We start from the raw sequence: 21,314 nt of genomic DNA on the forward strand, positions 1-21,314 counted from the left end.
GCGCCACCGCAGTGGATCGAGATGCTTGGGACCCTCCCTTGGCCGGTGGCCTGAGAGGAGATGCCACAGACCCAGCCAGGCAGTCCTGAGGGGCGCCCCGCCGCGCACTGCGCGGTCCGGTCCGCAGTCCGCAGACGCCGGGCGCTTGCTGCTCTCTGGCGGCAGGATCCGGGAGCCCGGGGACCGCCAGTTGCGCCTTCTCGGCTCCGCGCGCCCAAGGGCACTAGCGAGTGACCGAGAGACAGGGAGAGGGAGGGAGGAAGGGGGACGCAGCCGAGGGGAAGGGGAAGGGGGGGGGGGGTCCAGGAGAGGCGTGGGAGGGGAGAGGACGGGCGTGGGCACTGCCGGCGAGGCGCGAGTGGCTGCTGTGGGGCCAGAGCGCTTCGCAGCACCGCGGCCCCGGGCTCCCTGACCCCCCGGACCCCGGACCGCCCGCTCGCCCCGCGCACTGCCCCCTCTCTCAGCGAGCGTGGCGCCCCATCTCTCGGCGCCGGCCGCCCCCTCCTCCCTCCCGGCGCTGCCCCTCCTCCGTCCCGCCCCCCCGCGCGGAGTTGAGAGAGCCGCAGTGGCAGCCGCCTGCACCGCCCGGCCGCGGAGCCGCCGCTCTGCCCGCTCGCCCCCGACACACTCAGAGAGCGGCGCGCGGCGCCCGCCCCGGCTTCTCGCTCTGATTCCGCGGCGGACCTCGGGGAGCCCCGGCCGCTGCCCCCGACTCATCGGAACTCGGGCAGAACCCCGACGGGACCCGCGCGTGGGACCGGAGCCGGAGCCCGAGCCCCGCGACTATGCCTGGTGCCCCGCTTCCTACCTGTCGCTCGTCCTGCCCCCCAGCTGGGTCCCCGACGGCCACGCGTTGAGATGACTTTCCGCGACCTCCTGAGCGTCAGTTTCGAGGGACCCCGCCCGGACAGCAGCGCCGGGGGCGCCAGCGCGGACGGCGGCGGGGGCGGCGCGGGCGGCGCGGCAGGTTCCGAGAGCCCGGCGGTGGGCGCCGTGCCGGGGGCGGCTGGGGGCGGCGGCAGCGTGGTGGGCGCGGGCAGCGGCGAGGACAACCGCAGCTCCGCCGGGGAGCCGGGGGGCGCGAGCGGCGAGGTGAACGGCACGGCGGCCGTCGGGGGGCTGGTAGTGAGCGCGCAGGGCGTGGGCGTGGGCGTCTTCCTGGCCGCCTTCATCCTCACGGCTGTGGCAGGCAACCTACTCGTCATCCTCTCGGTGGCCTGCAACCGCCACCTGCAAACGGTCACCAACTACTTCATCGTCAACCTAGCCGTGGCCGACCTGCTCCTAAGCGCCACGGTACTCCCCTTCTCGGCCACCATGGAGGTCCTGGGGTTTTGGGCCTTCGGCCGCGCCTTCTGCGACGTGTGGGCCGCCGTGGACGTGCTGTGCTGCACAGCCTCCATCCTCAGCCTGTGCACTATCTCCGTGGACCGGTACGTGGGCGTGCGCCACTCGCTCAAGTACCCAGCCATCATGACAGAGCGCAAGGCAGCCGCCATCCTGGCGCTGCTCTGGGCCGTAGCCCTCGTGGTATCGGTGGGGCCGCTGCTGGGCTGGAAGGAGCCGGTGCCCCCCGACGAGCGCTTCTGCGGCATCACGGAGGAGGCTGGCTACGCAGTCTTCTCCTCCGTGTGCTCCTTTTACCTGCCCATGGCGGTCATCATCGTCATGTACTGCCGCGTGTACGTGGTAGCGCGCAGCACCACGCGCAGTCTGGAAGCGGGCGTGAAGCGCGAGCGTGGCAAGGCCTCCGACGTGGTGCTGCGCATCCACTGTCGAGGGGCAGGAACCGGCACCGACGGGGCGCACGGGGCCCGCAGCGCCAAGGGCCACAACTTCCGCAGCTCGCTCTCCGTGCGCCTGCTCAAGTTCTCCCGCGAGAAGAAGGCCGCCAAGACGCTGGCCATTGTTGTGGGCGTCTTCGTGGTCTGCTGGTTCCCTTTTTTCTTCGTCCTGCCTCTTGGTGAGTGATCTCTTCCCTCCTTCCAGAGCTTGTGACTGTGCCTTTCTTGCCCCCGGACTTGGGTGACCCTTGCCTCTCCACCTTAACTGGAAAGTTGGTTTAGTTACGTCCCTGGTCTGGTGTGCGTGGGCCACTGCGTGGGGAAAGGCGAGAGGCCCTTCATGCTTACAAGTTTCGTTTCACAGGCTTCTAACTCCCTTGTCCTTCTCTCTTCGCTGCCGTTCCCAGCCCCGGGTTTGTTTTTATGCTCCCAACCCCTCTAAATATAAAATGTCCGAGGAAATCTGTGCGGGCGTGTGCCTTTAGTGTGTGGTCAGCTTGTATGTGCTTGCCTACATAGTGGTCGTATCCCCGCCCAGCCCAGATATAAATGCCAGCCCCGGGAGGTGGGTGCACAGAGCGGGTGGGCCCAAGTGTCCTCATTCATTTGTGGACACCCAGTCCTCCCACTGTACATCAGCAGACACCAGAAGCCACCTGCCCTCCCGCAGCACTCATTCTGTTTGGAGCTGGCCCCCATTCTGCTACCCTCCTCAGGTGATCTCTGTGACTTTGCTCTCATTTCTGAAATTTCCTCTTGAAGGTGGAGGTGAGAAGGAAAGGTATGGGGACAACTTATCATGTGGAAAGTTAATATTGATAATTTCCCTTTCTTACATTTGCCGAGTCCTTTAGTTCTTCTGGGGAACTTTCTGGTTTCTTCCACAAGCTTCCCTGCAGCCCTGGAAGCTGGGCAGCTTTCCCCAGGGGCTTCCTCCCACCCCTTGAGGTCCCTCTTGGAAGTCTGGGGGCTGGGCCAGCACAGGAGAAGAAGGGGCAACAGCATCTCTGGGGAAACATTTGTCCTGAGTCACGTCATCCATGACCACAACGTCAGCCAATGCAAGCCAGGGCCTCCTCTGCCTTTTCCCAGGCCTTGCCCGTTCTGCGCTGTGGGGCTGAATCAGGAAGGAGACAGTAGGCTCCCTCCTGCTCCCCTGCAGGCCCTCTCCACCCAGCAGCCAGAGCGGCTTTTATGCATTATAAATTAGACTCTGTCACTCCCCTACTAAAACTCCTCATTGCCTTCCCACTACCCTGGGAACAAATTCTCAACTCTGTACTATAGCCTAGGAGAGAGTGACCTTCAAATTAATCATCCAAACCAAAATTTATGCTGGGACCACAGGCAGGAGCCAGAACTGTGTGGGCCACCCTAGGCGTGCAGTCCCCCTCCCAAAAGGAAGACTCTCGTGGTTTGGCTGCCCTCCCCCCCACCTCACTGCATGCTCCCCCTCTGCCCACGCCACCCCATGCCTGTCTCTGGGCCTTTGCACTTGCTGTTCTTTCTGTCTGGACTGCCCTCTCCAGCTCTTCCCCAGGCCAATTCCGCACCCTTTAGGTTTCAGTTTAAATGTCCCCTCCTCTGAAAGGCCTTCTCAGACACCTCAGACTGTCCTATTTCATATTCTCTTCCTTGCAGCACTATGATCTTTTCCTTCACTCAATCATTAGTCATAATTACATCTGTCAGACAGCCTGGGGTCAAATCTCATCTCCACCCCTTACAAGCTGGGTGAATTTGGGCAAGTCACTTAACCTGTCTGTGCTTCTGTTTCCTCATCTACAAACTAGGGATGGTGGCGATAATAGTCATGCCCACCAATAGGGCTGTTGTGAGACTTCAGTGAGTTACTACATGTGAATATAACTGTGGCACATGGCAAGTGCTGTGTGAGCTGCTGCTTTTGTGGTAGATGCTCAATGCATGCTAAGGGATGAGTGAATCACTGACTTGGAAACCAGCTCCTTCAGGGGTACCTTCCTCCTTCCAGTCCCTGGTCACCCCCAAGAGCACCAGAAGCAGGGGAGGGATCAAGAAAAAGCAGTGCGTGCCAGCAAGGACGAGGCTGTGGGAATGAAGGCACCCAGTGGGGCCACAACCCAGGCATTGTCTGAGCAGATCCAGGGAACCCCTCCCCCACTCTGCTGCAGGGACAGCAGCTGGTAAGCAGACCAAACAGCCTAGAGGATATAGAAAATCTAAGGAAAAAGATCCAGAGTCCCTGAGGGACCTGAGCACAATGGGTCATGACTGCCTTAAACCTAAAATGCAGTGGATCAGGCCAGAGAGGCAGCAGAGAGAGACACCACCACAGATTGGGTGTCTTGAAAGATGGGGGCCTTGGGGGACCCAAGTCTCTGGCTGGGAGAGACTGGGAGACAGCCCTGAGGAGCTCAAAGAGCAGCTGGGATCAGATCATTCCCCAGACCTCTGACTGCTCCCCTTCCCCTTCAAGGAGCAACTGCAGGGCGTCTGTCCCCTGAGGCAGGCAGAGGGTGAGCTCAGTGCCAGCCTTGGACATCACGTGTCCAGCCCTGTGGTTGAGGCTAGCAGGACCAGAGAACACAGCCCCGGCTCTGTGGCACCTGGAGAGCTCCATGGGAGGGAGCCCCCTTGCCCAGCATTCCGGCCAGTGCCCAGCCGAGCCCTCTGCTCCATGCGTGGAGTGACCGACCACACTTCCTGGTTTGCCCAGGCAGCCCTGGTTTATACCTGTTGACTGGCAGGATTACTAACAGTGCTCTCCTGTCACTCACCAAGGTGGTCCAGTTTAGAGGCTAAAGTATACAGACACCAATCCTCGGGGGCCTGTGGAGGAGGGGCTCTAGGTGACCCTGCCCATGACAGATGCATACCGCTACTCTCACCCCCGCATGCTGGCACGGTACTGTGTGCCATGGACTCTCACGGAAATTGTGTAAATGCTCCCTCCTAACAGGGATCCTTCAGCCTGGATGTCTGGAGGAGCCCAGACTTGCAGAGTGTGTACAGGGAGGGGCAATGGTTAGAGCTTGCTGCCTGCAGACTTTCACGAAGGACCCCTGAGAAAGGGGGCTGCATTGTTGGAAGGGTTGGGCTGGCTGGAAATGCACCTGATGAGAGCCTTCTGCCCCTGGGACACTTAGTGCAAGAGTGCCCCCACCCCAGTGTTCTAGCCATTCTGCGTAGAAACCCAGTTCTCCCACCCTGTGGGCAAGCCGAGTACAAGAATGTCTGGGGAGAACCAACCTCAGGCATGCACCCATTTGCAGAAGAGACTTCTCCAGGCACCTCCAGAGGCCACATCTCTCCTGGTGTTTTCTTTCCAACAGTGCCTAACAGGGTCTAGCTTTTGGCCTGCCACACATCCCCCCACCCACCCCCAGCCATGCCCAGAGGTGGACTTGTCCCTGAGACCTACACACGCACACACACACACATACATACACAACAACCCTTCCCCTGCCATTTCTTGTGACCACAGGCAGACCCACACTTCACCCCCGGATTACACTCCCAGCTGTTTCCTTGGGCGGGTTTGCAAATCAGCTTCTGAATGTGGTGTTATAACGCATTCTCAGGGGATCAGAGCCCAAGGGCACCTCCCCAACACACCTCAAGGTGAATGAGCTACCTGGAGGCTGATGTTGCAAGTCCCACAAGATCCAGCCACCGTCCCTGTCCCCTACTCCCAGCCATCTGTGAGCTATGCCTGGGCCTCTCTCTCCTCTGCAATACCACCTGCCTCCCTGACACCCCCAGAATTAGTGAGGTGCCCCCCCATGCTCCCCAACACTCTGCACACACTTTTATCACAATGTGCTGTATTCATCAGTATTCTCATACACACTGCAAAGCCTAAGGCGTGCACATGTAGGTGTGGGAGAATGATGGTATTTGTGGTGTGCCCTGTGGCTTGGGAGACCTGGAACCTGAAGTGTGTGAAAAGAGGGGTCGAGAGATGAGGCAAAATGCCATCAACAGGAGAATGGACAAGAAAATTGTGGTGCATTCATGGGCTGGAATACTATACAGCAAGGAAAAAACTGCCGCACACAACTACATGGACAAATTTCACAGGCATTACACTGGGCAAAAGAAGCCAGTGTAATAGAACTGTGTGGTTCTATGGATACAAAGATCAGAAACAAAGGAAGTTAATGTTGATAGAAGTCAAGATAGCAGCTACCCTTGTGTGTGGTTGTGTGTGTTTGTGTGTGTATATGTGGGTGTGTTGGGGGTATTGACAAGGAAAAAAATGCAAGGAAACCTTCTGAAGAGCAGGAAATTTTCTAGATCTTGATCTGGGTAGTGATTAAATTGGTAATTGTATATATAAAGTCACCAAGCTGTATGATCAAGATGTGTGCACTTTATAAACTTTACTATCTGTAGGTCATGCCTTAATTGGAGAGAAAGAGAAGGCAGAAGGAGACAGGAGAGAGACTGTGAGCCTTGCTGAGAAAGTACTGTCCAAATCGGGAAGCACGCTTTGGCAGCCAGGTGTGGAGAGTGGATTCAGGGTGTGTGTCTGATGCAGTTGGCCAGGTGACTAAGAACACACCTCCACAGGCTCCCTAAAGCTGTACAGGGGTCTGCAGATGCAGGGGGAGCTGCAGGGGAAGCCACAGGAGGTGCCTTGTGGCATCACTGACCCCTGGCAAAGGGCTTGACTAAGGGACCAGCATTACATCCCTCCCCCTTCTGTGCATTTGTGCACGAGGTGCAGTGCCTAGCACATAGTAGGTGATCCGTATATGTGTATAGAGGGAGGAAGAGGCTGTTCCCGTGGCTCTCCATGTCCTGCTATGCTGAGGGTCTTGGTGGCAAAGCACAGCCCTCTACTGAGAGCAAACATCCTTAGTAGCATTGGGTTGAGGGTGGCCTCTCATTTATGCGACCTTGTTTTTTTAAACATAGCTAACATCTGTTGAGTGATGACTGTGCATAAACAGTGAGCTAGTGTGTGTTTGTTTGTTTTCTCACTTTGTTTAATCAGGGAAAGTTTCAAATACACAACTAAGTGGAGAGAACCATATGATGAACTCTCATGGACCCATGACTCTGTTCAACAGTTGTCAACCCAGGGCTAATCTTGGTTCATTCCAACCCTCATCCACTTTCTCACCATTGTGGATTATTTTGAAGCAAATCCCATTTCATCTGTAAATTCTTCAATATGTATTTTTAGAAAATAAACACTCCTTTCAGATATAACCACATTACATTATAACATAAAATAGTTGTTTAATATCATCAAATATCGGTGTTCAAATGTTGCTGATTGTCTCACGCATTTTTACTTTGAATAATGATCCAAAAAAAGCAAACGTTTGTTGCAGTTGCTTCATTGGCACCTGGGATTTTTTTAGCTGATAAATCGTCCCTCCTCCTTTTTCCCTTTCAGTTTATTTGGTGATGAAACTAGATTGTTTGTCCAAAGGAGTGTCCCACAGCCTGGAGTGTGCATCCCCAAGTGCCAGTTAACATGTTCCTCTGTTTCCTGTATTTCCTGGATACTGGCTTGATCAGATTCGGGTTTGGTGTTTGGGCAAGAATTCTTCTCCTTAGTGGTGCTAAGGCTGATCAGGGTTCCTGTGCCGTCGGCCTGCTCCTTCCACTGTGTCCCATTCAGCCTTTTACCTCTGGGTTTAGCAGCCCTTGACCATGGCCTGGACCCATTATTTCATTCAGGCTTAAAATGGTGGTATTCTGTCATTCCTTCTGCATTCATCCCCTGGAATTCTTCTTAAAAAAAACTCGCCCCTAGCTGTTTGGTTCCTAAGGTTAGACTCCGTAAAGAAAAGTCAGAAGAGATGCTTGATGTTCCCCTTTGTCAGAGTGAGAGTCAGTTCCCTGGCATTCGTTCCAAAGGTGGCCAATGGGGATTTTTTAGTATCGTGATAAACTCATGATTTTTAGACATTCTTGTCGTTTCAACCCTGTGGACATCCCTGTGTTTGGAGCTCACTGTGCCCCTTCTTTGGCCGCTGGGTGCCCTACCTTTCAGTTCAGCAACTGAGACCTCTGGCCCAGCCCCAAGAGTCTGGAGTGCTTCCTGCTTTCTGATCTAATGAGGTGTTCAGGCTCAGTGTGTACTTCAGAAAAAGTAGTGGGAGCCAGGGAAGGAGGACAGGAGGCGGAGCTGGATGAAAACAGCAGACGTTCACTGAGGTTTTGGGGGAGGTAGATGGAGGTGGCAGTGGACTGGGGCATGGCCTGGGAGGTAGGGGGACAGGAGAGCCACTGTACTCTGGATACTAGGTGTCAGTGCGGCCAAAATCAGAACATGGCATCATCCTGCACTGACCTGGGTTCGGAGAGAGTGGGGGAGAAATCTGTGGCTCTGATACTCAGGTCTCTAATGAATGAGGTGGAGTGATCAATATTTTTGGGACAAATGTGTCAGCAGGTGTTAGACAGAGGACAAGACCCTCAGGGAAGGAGGGGTCTGTGCCCTAGGACAGAAGGCCATCCCCTATCAGTGATGTATTTTTCTTTTTCAGAAATAAAATGTATTTCCCAGCTCTGTCCACTGAATCAGAGACCAACTCAGGGCCCAGACTGTGGCCTCTAAATTATCATTTCCCATTAAAAGAGATCAGGACCGACTAGAGAAATGGCTGATTCCAGGTCCCATCAGTTAGGACCCCTTTCCTCGTCAGCTGGTCCCATGGTCCATCATGTCATCTGCTCTCACCATCTTGAACTCCCTCACCTCCACCTGCTTGTGGGGGAGCCCCCAACCCTGAATTGGGCCATTCCTTCAGGCAGTAGGCAGTGGTGTGCTGGTAAGTATTTAACAACCGGCTCTGGGAGGGAGACTCTGCTTTGTAGCATCTGCCCATTTCCATGGTTTAAATATTCCCACCAGGACCAGTTTCAAGCTACCAGAGACATCAGTGGGCTCACACAACTCCTGAAAACTTAATCAGCTCTCACCAGCCAGTGTGAGCCAGGGGGAGCCAATGTCTAGCTGAATACTTGCTAAAGAAAAACCATACACTTTTCCCCAGCCAGGCCTCTGCCTCGGGGCAGCCCACAGGGTCTCCTCGGATTCCTACAGATTCCCTTTCCTTCCTAAGGGATCTCACTCTGTCGGTTATGACTCAGCCCTCCTGTGCCTTCCACATCTCCCTAACCCCAGCACAGCGTATAGATGGGGCCAGAGCTTCTCTTCAAAATCATTCTCCCTCCACCCTGGGGCCCCTCTCCCCCTCCCCTGTCTTCCCAGGGTAATCTCTCCTCCTTTAGCCTACTTGCGGGAATATTCCTTCCTTGCTACCTCTTATTTTTATTTTTAACCCTAATCAGGACACCCTTCTCCCCCTGTCATTTATACGGCAGCCCCAGGAGGGGCAGATTCGAGCACCCTCCCCCACCCTGCTAAGGGCACACACTTCGCTGGACCAACCTTCACCACAGTCGCCAGTGACCACCAGATTCTCCCACCCGGGGTCCCGCCCAGGCCTTCCTTGACACACACACCCCACCTGTGTGTCATGTTGCCTCCTCTCTACCTGCTCTTACATTCCCTGATCTCGCTCACTCCTTCCTACTCCTCTGGCTGCTTCTTCTCAGCCTTCCTAGGGGTCCCTCATCCCCCAAATCCACATTCCAGCTGCCTGCAGAAGCCCCAGCAGCCCCTCGAACTCCCACGCCCCAGGCCACGCTGTCTCCGCCTCCTACACTCATCTTTCCATCCCTCCCTCAAGCCTGCAGCTCCCTCGTCCTCCCCATCTGGGCAGGTGACATCTCCATCCTCTGTGGCCAAGCCAGGAACATGAGACCCAGCCTCGAGTGCTCCTTTCTCACCTCCTGGGTAGTGGGTCCGACCTCCTAGCATCTCCCAACATTTCTTCTTTCCGCTCCCACTGCCCCACTTGATTAACTCACTGATTAATTAACAAACATATATCCTATACATCAGGCACTGTTCTAATCATTTTCTCCTCCTAACAGCCATGTAGGTAGATACTATTAGCAGCCCCATTTTATATCTGAGGAAACCAAGGCACAGAGAGGTTGAGTGACTCCCCAGCCTTCCAGCGTGTAAGTGGCAGAGCCAGGAGTGGAACACAAGCACTCTAGCTCCAGAATCCTGTTACGTCTTGCCTGGGTCAGAGGTCAGGCTGGGGCCAGGGTTAAGGGTCAGTCAGCAGCCATGTTTTAAGTTTGAAATCTCACCGAACCCTTCAGCCTCTGCAGATATCCCCAGGTTGAGTCTCACACTCCCTCCTGCCCCAAATCCTGGCCATGAGGGGGTCCTGAGCATTGCTGTGGGATACAACCCCTTCCCTCCTGGCCTGATCCTCACACAGAGCCAGGCAGACCCCAAGAGCTTCTGAGCTCAGCCCTTGAGGGGAAATCAGGTTGCCATTTCTGCCCCCCACCCAAGCCCTGCCACCCACCTCGCTTCAGGAGTTCTATGTCCACAAAAGAGGTTTCCTGTGAGTGGTGGAAGATTGACCTCCCATCGCTTTGTGGGTGGTCACCCAGGAGAATGGGGTGCTGGTGCCCAGGAGCCAGAGCAACTTGCTGGGACTCCCATACAGAGTGACCACTACCTGGGGACCTTCTTTCCCCGTGGCGTCAGTGCTGCTCTCCTTCGACCCATGAGCCTTTGCCAATGTAGCCCCAGAGCTCAGAGCCTCATGCCTGGATCAGGGTGCAGTTTGGCTGAGCCAGCAGGCTGCTAGGCAGGGATTGCAGCCTTGGTCATTCAGGGCTTGGGGTGTGGACATCCCAAGGCCATAGATTAGGAAATAAGTGAGTTAAGAAGTGATGACAAAGAGGACAAAGAAGAGGGAGAGAGAGGGAAGGTGGAAAGAGAGAGAAGGGAGAAGAGGAGGAAAAAAGAATTGGAGGGAAATGGATGGGGCCCAGCATGGGCCTGGAAGAGGCAAAAAGGATGAGGATGGGTACATCTGCTCATCTCCCCCCTCCCCACCGCGGGCCTCTGTGATGCCAGGAGCCACCCCTCCCCCCAAAGCTGCAAAAGGCTGTCCAGGGCCAGACCAGCTCCAGGCAGCTCATGGATCCTGAGACAAATGTGGGGGCACAGAAGGAATTCTGACCTATTTCTTGTCCATCCTGAGCCAGAGGGCACCACAATTACTGTTCACCATGGAAAATTAGCAATGCAAAGAATTCAAGCAACTTGGCTTGGCACAGTTGGCCCAATAATGCCCTCAACTCACCCCACTGTGTCCTCAGAATCTATCTGAGACCTGGACCCCATCCAGGCCCCAGTTGATAACTCACCTCTTCCTGACAGCCTTCCTTGTTGCTTCCATTTCAAAATGGCCTTATCTCTGACCACTCTTCCCCTCCCCGCCTCTGTTCCAAACATCCTAACTTCCTGGCTGTCTCTCCAACTTGCCAGGCATGCTGCTGCCTCAGGGCCTTTGCACGTGCTTCCCTCTGTCTGGAATTCTCTAGCTCCAGAATCCTCAGGGTCTGCAGGTCTCAGCTCAGTTGTCACCTTATTAGAGAGGCTTGTCAGCTGTGCTTTAGGGGACAGAGGTCGCAGCCTCTCTTGGGAAGGAACCAGGACACTCCAGGCCAGAGCCCCTAAGAGGCAGACAGAGAACTGTGAGGAGGAGTCTGGGACTAGGACTTCCTTCTCTCCTAGCCCGGCTGGCACAAGAAGACCTGCATATCTCAGAGGATGCAGCATTTTTAACCCCTCTATATCTTTCTGGCCAGAGGAAGTGGCTTACTGTGGATAGAAAAGTCACTAGTGATAGAGGGGGCAGGAGGGGGAGAAGCTGGGGTGCAGCCTGACATTTCATGGTTGGCTGCAAGTTATGAGTGTGGCTGGCGGTGAATCCTGGCCGTCTGCCAAGAACAAGTTCCCTCCTGGTGATGCCAAAAAATGCTATTAATCACGCAGTCTGCCCCTTGGCTTCAGGGCCGTCTGTCCTCAGCGAGGCTTGGAGTTTGCTTAGCTCCAGTCGTGCCCCTCCCCTGCCTTCCCAGCTCCTCCCGGACCTAGCCTCAGGGGAGGGGACTGGCCTGTGATAACCCAGGCCACAACCCACCCCCACGTCACAGGATGCCTCAGTTTACCCAGTAGTATGTGGGCCAGGCTAGCCCTGAGGGCACAGGAAAGGCCCTGCCCTTCTGGACATTAGGCTAGACTCCTGATGGAGGGGCCCCCAAATAGGGAATGGAAAAAGACAAGTAGGAAGCAAGCTTGACAGAGACTCAAGCATGAGAGGACAAGGACAAGCAGCAGAGAGAGAAGCAGGCAGGAGTTGTTTGTGGTCATCTCTCCTCAGAGGCAGGTAAATCCAGCCACCCCCACTCCCACACCTGTGCACATCATGCTCCTCCTTTCCCAGAAGCCGGTAGAAGAGTTGTGATGGCAGCCAAGGGCTAATCCCTGGACTGAGGCTGGGGACCAAGCCAAAGAGCTTGAAGACCCTGTCCAAGCCTTCAAGCAGAGCCTGAGCTGGGGGTTCTTATACAAATGGTTTATTGAGGGATTATTCTCAGGAGAAATCTGTGAGCGAGCGATGGGAGCAGGAGGCGGGTGGGGAGCAGCTAAGCCAAGGATGTGGTCTCAGACAGAGCCACTGCCTGACCCCACAGGGAGCTCTGGGACAAAGATGGCCCTACAGAATTGTGCCACCTTGAAGCAAGGGGCTGGCTTATTCTATCCTGGCATCAGTCCCCTTGGGTTGCTGGTGTCATCTCCACACATTTAGCAGCTGCCATTGGCTGAGTCTTCAGAGAAAGGAGCAACTATGAGCTGTTATTAAAGCGCTAGCAGGCTGAAGGGGCGCCTGACCCAGGTTTGGTGGGCAGGGGGTGCCTGAGCCAATGGAGGGTAGAGAGAAGGCTCCTTGGAAGCAGCAGGAGCTCAGCACAAAGGCAGGAGCACCCAGCCCATGTGGGGAGGCCTGCTTGGGCTTGGGTGTGGCTGAAGTTTGGAGGGAGGCAGCACTGGGTCTTGGAAGATGGGGCAAAGGAGTTTGGGCTTATGCCCCAGGGCCACTGGAAGCCATTGATGGTTTTTAGAGGGGAAGACAGGAACCAGTGTTTTAGAAAAAGCCTCCCAGCAGCTGTGTATAGAGTGGAAAGGACAGGCATGGAGACCAGGAGGCCACTGGGAGTGGCCATGACCATCTAAACAGACCAATATGAGGAGCCAAGCAAAGACTTCTGGGAACGGGGTGAATGCAGGACCTGGCTGGAAAGAAGGTCGAATGCAGTGGCCATGCAGGATAGGGAAAAGGGACTTAATCAGCAAGCTCAGCAGGTGTTGAACACCCACGGTGCACTCATGAGGTCTGGACAATGGAAGTGCAATGCCAAGCAAAACAGACACATGTCCTGCCCCATGGAATTCTCCTCCAGAGAGAAACACGATGCACAAAATAAATAATAACTCAAATAGTACAACAGAAGGCGATAAGCACCATGTAGAAAAATACAGCCAGTGGAGGGGGGTGGGGAGTGGGTATGGGGGAATGTTGCTATTTTAAATAAGAAGTCAGGCAACCTCACTCTGAAGGTGAGAGTGTGAGCCTTCATGGCTATTTGGGGAAAGAACATTCCATCTGGGGGAAAGGAAGTGCAAAAGCCCTGAGGTGGAAGTGTGTCCGGTGTGTGCAAGATGCAATGGGGAAGACAGTGTGGCTGGAACGGAGTGAGTGGGGGGGATGGGAAAAGAGGAGTTCAGAGTGTAGGGGAAAAGTTGAGCCGTGTAGGGCATCAGCTTTTCTCAGGGGGAAAGGAAGCTGTCGGAGGGTTTTGAACAGAGGAGTGACATGATCAGTTTATGTTTTTCAAGAGTTCTTCTACCTGCTGGATTGAGAATAGACTGCAGGGGCAAGGGGGTAAGCAAGAGACCAGTGAGGAGGCTGCCAAATTCAACGAGGCAAGAGATGATGATGTCTTCGGTGGGGGGTGAAGGCAGAGGAGGAGTCTTTGAGTTGTGGCCTCATCTCCTTCCACTCTGCCCTCCATCACTTGGTTCTATGTACACTAGCCTGGCCATCGAGCCTGAACATACCAGGGTCACCTCAGGGCCTTTGCACTTGCTGTTCTCTCTGCATGGAATGCTCTTTCCCCAGATGTCCACATGGCCCCCTCACTCCATTCAGCTCTTCACTTAAATGTTAGGTTCTCAAAAGGCCCTCCCTGGCCACCTTGTTTACTACCAACCCCGAGCACACACATGCACACACATGCACACAAACACACACCTCTATCTTCCTCCCCCACCTTACTATTTCTCCTTAGCACATTTTACAAGCTGATACATTTACATTCTCCTTGCTTATCCGATTTATTGTCTGTCTGCTCTTATGAAATGTAAGCCTCCCGAAGGCAGGGTAAGTGTGAGATGTCCGTAGACCCAAGTGGAGATGTCTAGGAAGCAGCTGGATCTTCAAGTCCAGAATTCAGGAGCGTGGTCTGAGCTGGAGATAGAAATGTGGGCCTTATCAGCCCAACGGTAGGGTAGTATTTAAAACCATGAGAGTGGATGAAATGAGCCAGAAGAATGCAAAGAGAAAAGATGACAAGACTAAACTTGGGCATGCCTACGTGACGAAGAACCAGCAAAGGAAATCGAGGAGGTGTAGGAAAAGCCGAGAGAACACATCCTGGAAGGCGTCTGGGATGGATGAGAGCAGGGCCGGCGGGTCAGCAGCGGTCAGGGTGGGGTGGGTGTGTGGGGCAAAGCAGGTATCAGTGGAACGAAGAGGGGAAAGCAGGTGGGAAAGGGGAGACAATGTGTGTAAGCAGGAAGGGCAGAGAACCAGCAGAGAGTGATGAGGCAGTCCCACAGGTGACTGACAGATCAAGGGCTTCACGTCCTGAGCCTGGGCGTTAACATTGGGTGAGGGGAGAGACTTCTTTCTTACCAAGAAGGAAGAGACGTGAGGAAGGCTGCTAACTTTGCAGGCGGAGCAGGCGAAAGGGAAATGAGCAAGTGCCTGGGATCTTTGGCCTCAGTTTTTGCAGTGAGATAGGAGGTGAGATCAACTGTTCTGGAGCAGGAGGAGGGGTGGGCTGCAAAGCTGGTGGAGAGGGGTAAACGTTTAAAGGAGCTGGCGGAGGAAAAGGGGGGAGCTGGCTGAGGCTGGATGGTGAGATCACTGGAAACAAGGAAGACAGGACAGAGGTCGGAGCCTCGACATGTGTTCAGGGAGTGGTAAAACTGCTCCAGAGTTAAGATCTGGCTGGATGTGGCAGGATTGAGACCACAGCTAAGCAGAGAAGGAGGCAAACATAGAAGGGAGATGATAGGAGAAATCCAGTGAGGAAGAGGGAGGACAGAAAAACCCAAGAGGAGAGGAAGTTGCAGTCAGGAGTGGATAATGGGTTTTATGCAAAGAAATGGAATGCTCAGGTTTCTGTTCTAAAAGGATCCGTCCTCCCCACGCACCCAGCTGCTGTGTGGAGAGCAGGCTAAGGAGGGACAAAGGCAAGAGCAGGGAGTCCACTCAGAAAGGGCACTCCAGGTAGATAATGATGGTAGCTTGGACTAGGGTGGTAACGAGGAGGTGGTACAAAATGTAGGGATTCTGGAGCCGATAGGAGCTGGTGATGGATGGGATGCAGGGTGTGATAGAAAGAGAGGAGTCAGGAGTTTATTGAGCACTTACTATGTGCCAAGCATAGTATAGGCAGCTTAGCATTTATTTATTTAGACAGGAAACCTGGTTACTTAGGTGTTCCTGACACTTCAAGTGAGTGGGACATGCTGGGGGATGGTACAACTAATGCTGCTGGGGTGGAGGAGAGTGGCATAAGCACGGCTTCCAAGAGGAGGTGCCACTGGAGCTGGCAATTAGAGAATGAATCCACACTACCCACCAAAGGAAAGAGGAAGGGCACTCCAGGATGCAGAAAGATCAGGTACAAAATCCCAGAGGCAAGACTGGGGAGTCCACTGTGGCCAGAGGGCAGAGAGAGGTCGCTGTGGCTACTTGGTTAGAGATGGAAATAAGACTGCAGAGAAAGGAGAGAAAGGGGGTGAGGCTGGGTCTCTGGATAGAGAGTAAGAGGCTGAGGGAGGATGTCCCACGGAGGCCTCTGTTTTCAAGGGCAGTTGTTAAGGTAGCACAGCTAGACTGTAGCCCTGCACGGAAAGCTGTGGATAATGTGGAGAGTGGAGAGGGAGGCAGCTTGGAGCAGAGAAGGAGGCTGCCCAGACAGAGAGAGTGGCCATGGCCCAGAGCCTCCATCTGCCCCTTGAGACTTTCCTATAGCTGAGATTCAGCGGTTGGCAAAAGCATGTGTCGGGCAGCTGTGCAGGGATGAGAAAGGAAAACCGGGGCGGTAACTGGTCAACCCAAGTAGCTGTAACTCAGAGAAGACTGGGAGTAACTGAGAAAGGTTTTGTCCATTGGTGCCCCCACGGTGGAGTAGCATTGCAGGCATTAGGGCCAGGAGCCGGGTGCCCAGCCCCAGGGTCTCCCCCATTCATGGCATGCAGTATGGGGGAAATGCCCTCAATCTCTCTGATCCTCAAAGACCCCACAAGTCGAGATAATGTTGAGGGCAGAATGGGGTGCAGAAGAGGGCAGAAGGGAAAGTGAGGCAGGATGCAGGGAGGAGGAGGTGGTGGGCTAGAGCACTCTGGGCAGAGATGCGTGTGATTCAGGCCTGCCTTCTGTGAGGGAAACAGAGGAAGTGTCTAGAGCTGCTGCCCGTGGGAGCTCATTCAAGCCCAGGGCACAGACATCTGCATTTTCCAGGCAAGATGTCTGCAGGCAGTGGGCAGAGAGCAGATGAAACAAAGTTGCAGCCATTGCTGTCAGTGCCTCCCTTCCCCCCTCACCTTCTCTAGACTTCACCCCTTCGGTGCACCTGGACCAACTTTCACCTGAGCACCTGCTGGCATCTCTTTGCTCATGGGCTTTCTCTGCCCACCAAAATCCACATTGCCCACCCATGCAGCAGGCAGGAAGTGTGCTGAATTAACCCTTGAGAGAGCAGCCCAGCCAGTGACTCTCCCACCTCCTCCAGCCCCACTGCTCGAGTAACTCAGCTATGTGTTCACATTTGCCCAGAGTTCCCCAGTGGATAAAGCTCGAATTGCCCACAGTGACAACTAACTTTATAATTCACCTTTTATCACTTGCTTCCTTCTCTTCCCTGCCTCTTTCCCACTCCACTACTATGTTTCATTTGCCTCCCAAATTACCAACTTGCATTTGAATCCTTGTGTCGGAGTCTGCTTCTGGGAGAGCCCAAAGTGAGACAAAACCTTAGCAAGATCCAGTGGGAAAATCTTGGGGCTGAAAGACAGTTTGAATCCCACTTCCCCTGTGTGTAAGGAATTCCCAGCTCACCGCTGGCTTTTGCACATGTTGGTTGAGCATAAATTAGAGCATTAATGTTTACAGCAAGATTTAGACCATACTACAGTACGCCACATTGCCACCAATCTGAATAAAAACCATGCTAATAATGCAGTGTCCTTTGGCCAGCTTTGGGCTCAGCGCTGAAAGCATAGTCCACTGATTTGTCATCCTAGGCTAAATATAAGAGAATTGAAGCCTGAGTCAGAAAGTTATTTTCAGCATTCTTCCTTTGCGGCGGTTGAGGGACGCTACTCTTGAAGGCCACCTTCTTAGAGGCTGGGATCAACCCTCGGCCCAGCCCCTCAGCCAGGGAAAATCATCTCCCCAACTCAGCCTCCCCCAAACCCAGCAGGTCTCAGCTTCTGTTTCTGGCTATTCTCTGGGGCTGGGAACTGGGTCCCTTCCCAGGGCTGAGGTTTCCTCTCTCAGTGGCCACAGAAATAGAGGGAGGAGACGGACAGGGAATAGAAACCAGTATCTATTGAGTGCTGGGCTCTTAAATTTATAAATCTTCACAAAACCCCTTCCAGAGAAATATTACTGTCCCTACTTTGTAGAGAAGGCCAAAGTGGGACTTAGATGGCTAACTGGCTTGCTGAGAGCTGCATGTTCAAGGTTTGAGAAGCCTGTGCTGCATGCATGGTGCTACATGACCACCTCTTCCTCCATGGTGTCTCTTAGCTCCCAGAACCCTCTCTGGTAGGGGGTAGGTATTGTACAAGGGTCCCCAGATTAAAGAAGAGGGCAGGGTGCTTTTGCCCCACCCCCAGCAGGAGCCCATGACCTTATTTCTCTGGGGGCAAGGGGAAGAGAGAGCATGTCCCCATGATTTGCCAAGGACCGCCGCCCCTGACCCACCCAGCCTCATGGGCACCTGCTGTCACATCGTGGGAACGGACACTCGTACCCCCTGCTGCTGCCATGGCTGAGCGGGGATGAGAAAGTTGCCTCGGCTTCCCGGATCATGCCATTATGTTTTGTCGGGTGCCTTTTGGAGACATGGTGGGGGGGCCAGGGCAGATATTTGTGGGAGGAGGGTCTTCTTGGCACGGCTCAGATCCCAGAACCTCTTCCCACCCACCCCTGCCTTGTACTCTGCTCCCTCAGAGCCATCCAGAAGCCTTCCCTGACCACTTCCACTGGGACAGCCCATCATCCTGCATCCCAGCAGTCATGGGCAGTGTGTTTATGGAAGCTTAATTCTAGGCCCTGTCTCTTGCCTACTTAAATAATATCCATGGCTCCTACCTACCCACAGAATAGAAGCCGAACTCCCCAGCTTTTAAGGCCCTTCGCCATTTGTCCCAAATGAAGTTTTCTGTGTTTCTCCTAAAGGATACTCCCAGGCCCCAAACTGGTTCTCCTCTTGCCCTCTGCCCATCCTCTGAGACCCCCAAAAGCTGTCACTGAGCCTGAGCTCCCCCCACCCCACATGCACGTACCAAACACCACCATCACTTGCACCTCTGTTTCCATGATATTCTACTCCCGTTGCTACCTAGGAAGCAGGGCCATGTTTAATGCCCCCTCATACGTGTGAGCCGGCACAGTGCCTGGCATGGGGCAAGCTTGGTAAACGTTTAAATCATTCGACCCCTTTTGTAATGTGGACTCCTCAGGCATTTGGTAAAGCCTGTGGATCCCATCTCAGAGTCACGCTTTCAGATGCATAAAATAAAATACAAAGGATTGTACATGAAACCGATTTTATTGAAAAAGTTGTCAACATATTTTAAAATGAAATTCAATGTTTAGTAATAAATGTGCTTCTTCATTAAGGCATTAAATAACAAGATCCAGTGGTGAATTCTAATGCCAGTTATTTCCAAATGGTGAGAAGCATAGACAATATTTCAAAATATCTGCAACAACTGAATGTGAGAAGAAAACATCTGGGGAATGGCTAATATTAAGCTGACCAATATGAGTCAGTTTTGACCTACAAAAACGGCTATTTCACAGGGTTTTGCCTAATTCTACCGTTTTTGTTACTTACACTCATTAAAGGAAATGCTGAATGTCAGGTGAAGATTATTTTTTCCCATCCAAGTTCATAGGTCCCCTGAATTCTATCAGAGCCCCTTTCAGGGGAGAGCAATGGAACCCCCTTGAAAGTTCCTGGCTGATGGGTCAGCCGGGGCCCCAGGACGGCAGAGAGAGGCGCCCTTACCGCCCAGGACCTCCCCCTCCCGAGGCATCTAACCAGCGTCCTTCTCTGGTTCCCGCAGGCTCGCTGTTCCCCCAGCTGAAGCCATCGGAGGGCGTCTTCAAGGTTATCTTCTGGCTTGGCTACTTTAACAGCTGCGTGAACCCGCTTATCTACCCCTGCTCCAGCCGCGAGTTCAAGCGCGCCTTTCTCCGCCTCCTGCGCTGCCAATGCCATCGTCGCCGGCGCCGCCGTCCCCTCTGGCGCGTCTACGGCCACCACTGGCGGGCCTCGGCCGGCGGCCCGCGCCCGGACTGCGCCGCGGCCCCCGGGGCCTCCCTGGCCCTCACCGCGCCCCCGGCCCCTGGCTACCCCGGCACGCCCGAGGCGCAGGCTCCGGTCGCGGGCCGTCGAAAGCCGCCCTGCGCCTTCCGGGAGTGGAGGCTACTCGGGCCGTTGCGGAGACCCACTACCCAGCTGCGTGCCAAGGTCTCCAGCCTGTCGCACAAAATCCGCGCCGGGGGCGCGCACCGCGCAGAGACCGCGTGCGCCCCCCGCGCCGAGGTGGAGGCTGTGTGCCTCAGCGTCCCCCATGACGTGGCCGAGGGCGCCACCTGCCAGGCCTACGACTTGGCCAACTACAGCAACCTCCGGGAGACTGATATTTAAGGACCCTTGAGCAAGGCGGGGGAGTGTGCTGGGGGCAGGGAGAGGGGTGAAGGAGGTGGGAGGCTGGCTTTGGCAAAGAGTCCCACGTGGGGCAGGGACCCAGAAACTGGACAGGGCGGCTGCTCTGTGCCAAATCCAAGGAAATGGGGCAGAGCTTGGGCTGGAGACCTTGTAGGGTGGAAAGTTATGAGTTGAGCTCCTGGACACAGGGCTCCAAGAGCCTGACCCTCAGGGGAAATGGACATGGAGGGGCTGTGGGCTCCATGGGGCCATTTGCTCCCAATCTCTGGTTGAGAAACACTGCCCCACCCACCATACCCTGAACCCTGGGTAGGCAGCTCCGAGAGCAGCTGGGTGGGCTTACCCCTCCTCTTGGGGAGGAAAGGGCAAAGAAGCCATACCTGGCTGCCCCCAGTGCCCACCTAGGGGGAAGGTAAGGGCTCACAGCTGGACACAATTGCTCCCTCTTACTGCCGACTGGAGACACCCAATGGACCTGCCACCTCCACCTACAAGCTTTGGTGGCAGGTTGGATGGCCATCATACAAGCCTGGGGTGTTTACCCTAGGCCCACTCCTCCCACCCAGGCCCCCCATGCACACCCATCACCTGGCCCTGCCCCTCAATTCTTCCCCCTCAAGGGCCTTACTGTTTACACTCTGTACATAGCTCATTGTGCCTGTGCCTGTCACTTCTTGCTGGGATCCAGAACCACCAAATGGGGAGAGCTTTATTTGTCGTTTTGAGACATATTTATTGGTAAGAGTACTTCTATTTTGTCCAAACTGTGCAAATTGTCCCTCTTCAGCCTATAACCCATAAAGAACTACATTTTTTTCTACAGTCTTTCCAGTACTAAAAGTTTCCACTTAATGGTCTCTTTAACTTATGCCTGCTATCCTTTGGGACTTTTAGCATGATCAAAGAACTTGGAGTTTCATAGGCTTTTAAAATTCACTTGATTAGTCTTGGAAAAGAAATAGTATTCATAAGCACAAATTTTCGCTTTGTCAGTCTCCCCAGATGTATCTGTGATGCTCTGAGGGCCTCAGTGAGGAAGGCAGCCATCAGTTAAATACGTGAAACATTACTTTACATGATGAGGTGCACAAGCCCACCAGGAACCATGCTCGTTAGCTTTGAGTAAAATGTCCAACCCTTGTCATATACCCAAGGGATCACAGGCAATTTGGAGTTAGGCTGGATAATATCAACCACATCCTACCAGCCTGGGAATGATGGCTGTGGCCTGGGGTGTCTGGAATGGAGATTCTGAAACTGGAAGAACCAGCTTCTGGGGCCAAGATAGACCAATATTTTGAACCAACAGTTCACCTCCTATACAGGGGGGTGGGTGGAGGGGTGGTAAGTCTTTTTGAAAAGCCATCACAGTTTCAGGCCTCTCAC

General features: G+C 54.3%; 1 protein-coding gene across 1 annotated transcript; it reads left to right on the forward strand.

Annotated features, from left to right (window-relative positions):
• Positions 1-439: 439 nt before the first annotated feature.
• ADRA1D (adrenoceptor alpha 1D) lies at positions 440-20,762 on the forward strand. The gene is made up of 2 exons (XM_037812189.1): positions 440-1,963; positions 19,321-20,762. The coding sequence occupies exons 1-2, from the start codon at positions 859-861 to the stop codon at positions 19,905-19,907; spliced, it is 1,692 nt and encodes a 563-aa protein (XP_037668117.1). The 5' UTR covers positions 440-858; the 3' UTR covers positions 19,908-20,762.
• Positions 20,763-21,314: the final 552 nt, after the last annotated feature.

The sequence above is a fragment of the Choloepus didactylus genome, chromosome 19 (assembly GCF_015220235.1).
Source record: "Choloepus didactylus isolate mChoDid1 chromosome 19, mChoDid1.pri, whole genome shotgun sequence".
Classification (NCBI taxonomy): Eukaryota; Metazoa; Chordata; class Mammalia; order Pilosa; family Megalonychidae; genus Choloepus; species Choloepus didactylus.

Coding starts and splice junctions, on each gene's coding strand:
- ADRA1D (XM_037812189.1), top strand. CDS start 859: ATGACTTTCCGCGACCTCCTGAGCGTCAGTTTCGAGGGACCCCGCCCG. Junction 1,964..19,320: donor TTTCTTCGTCCTGCCTCTTG/GTGAGTGATCTC, acceptor TGGTTCCCGCAG/GCTCGCTGTTCCCCCAGCTG.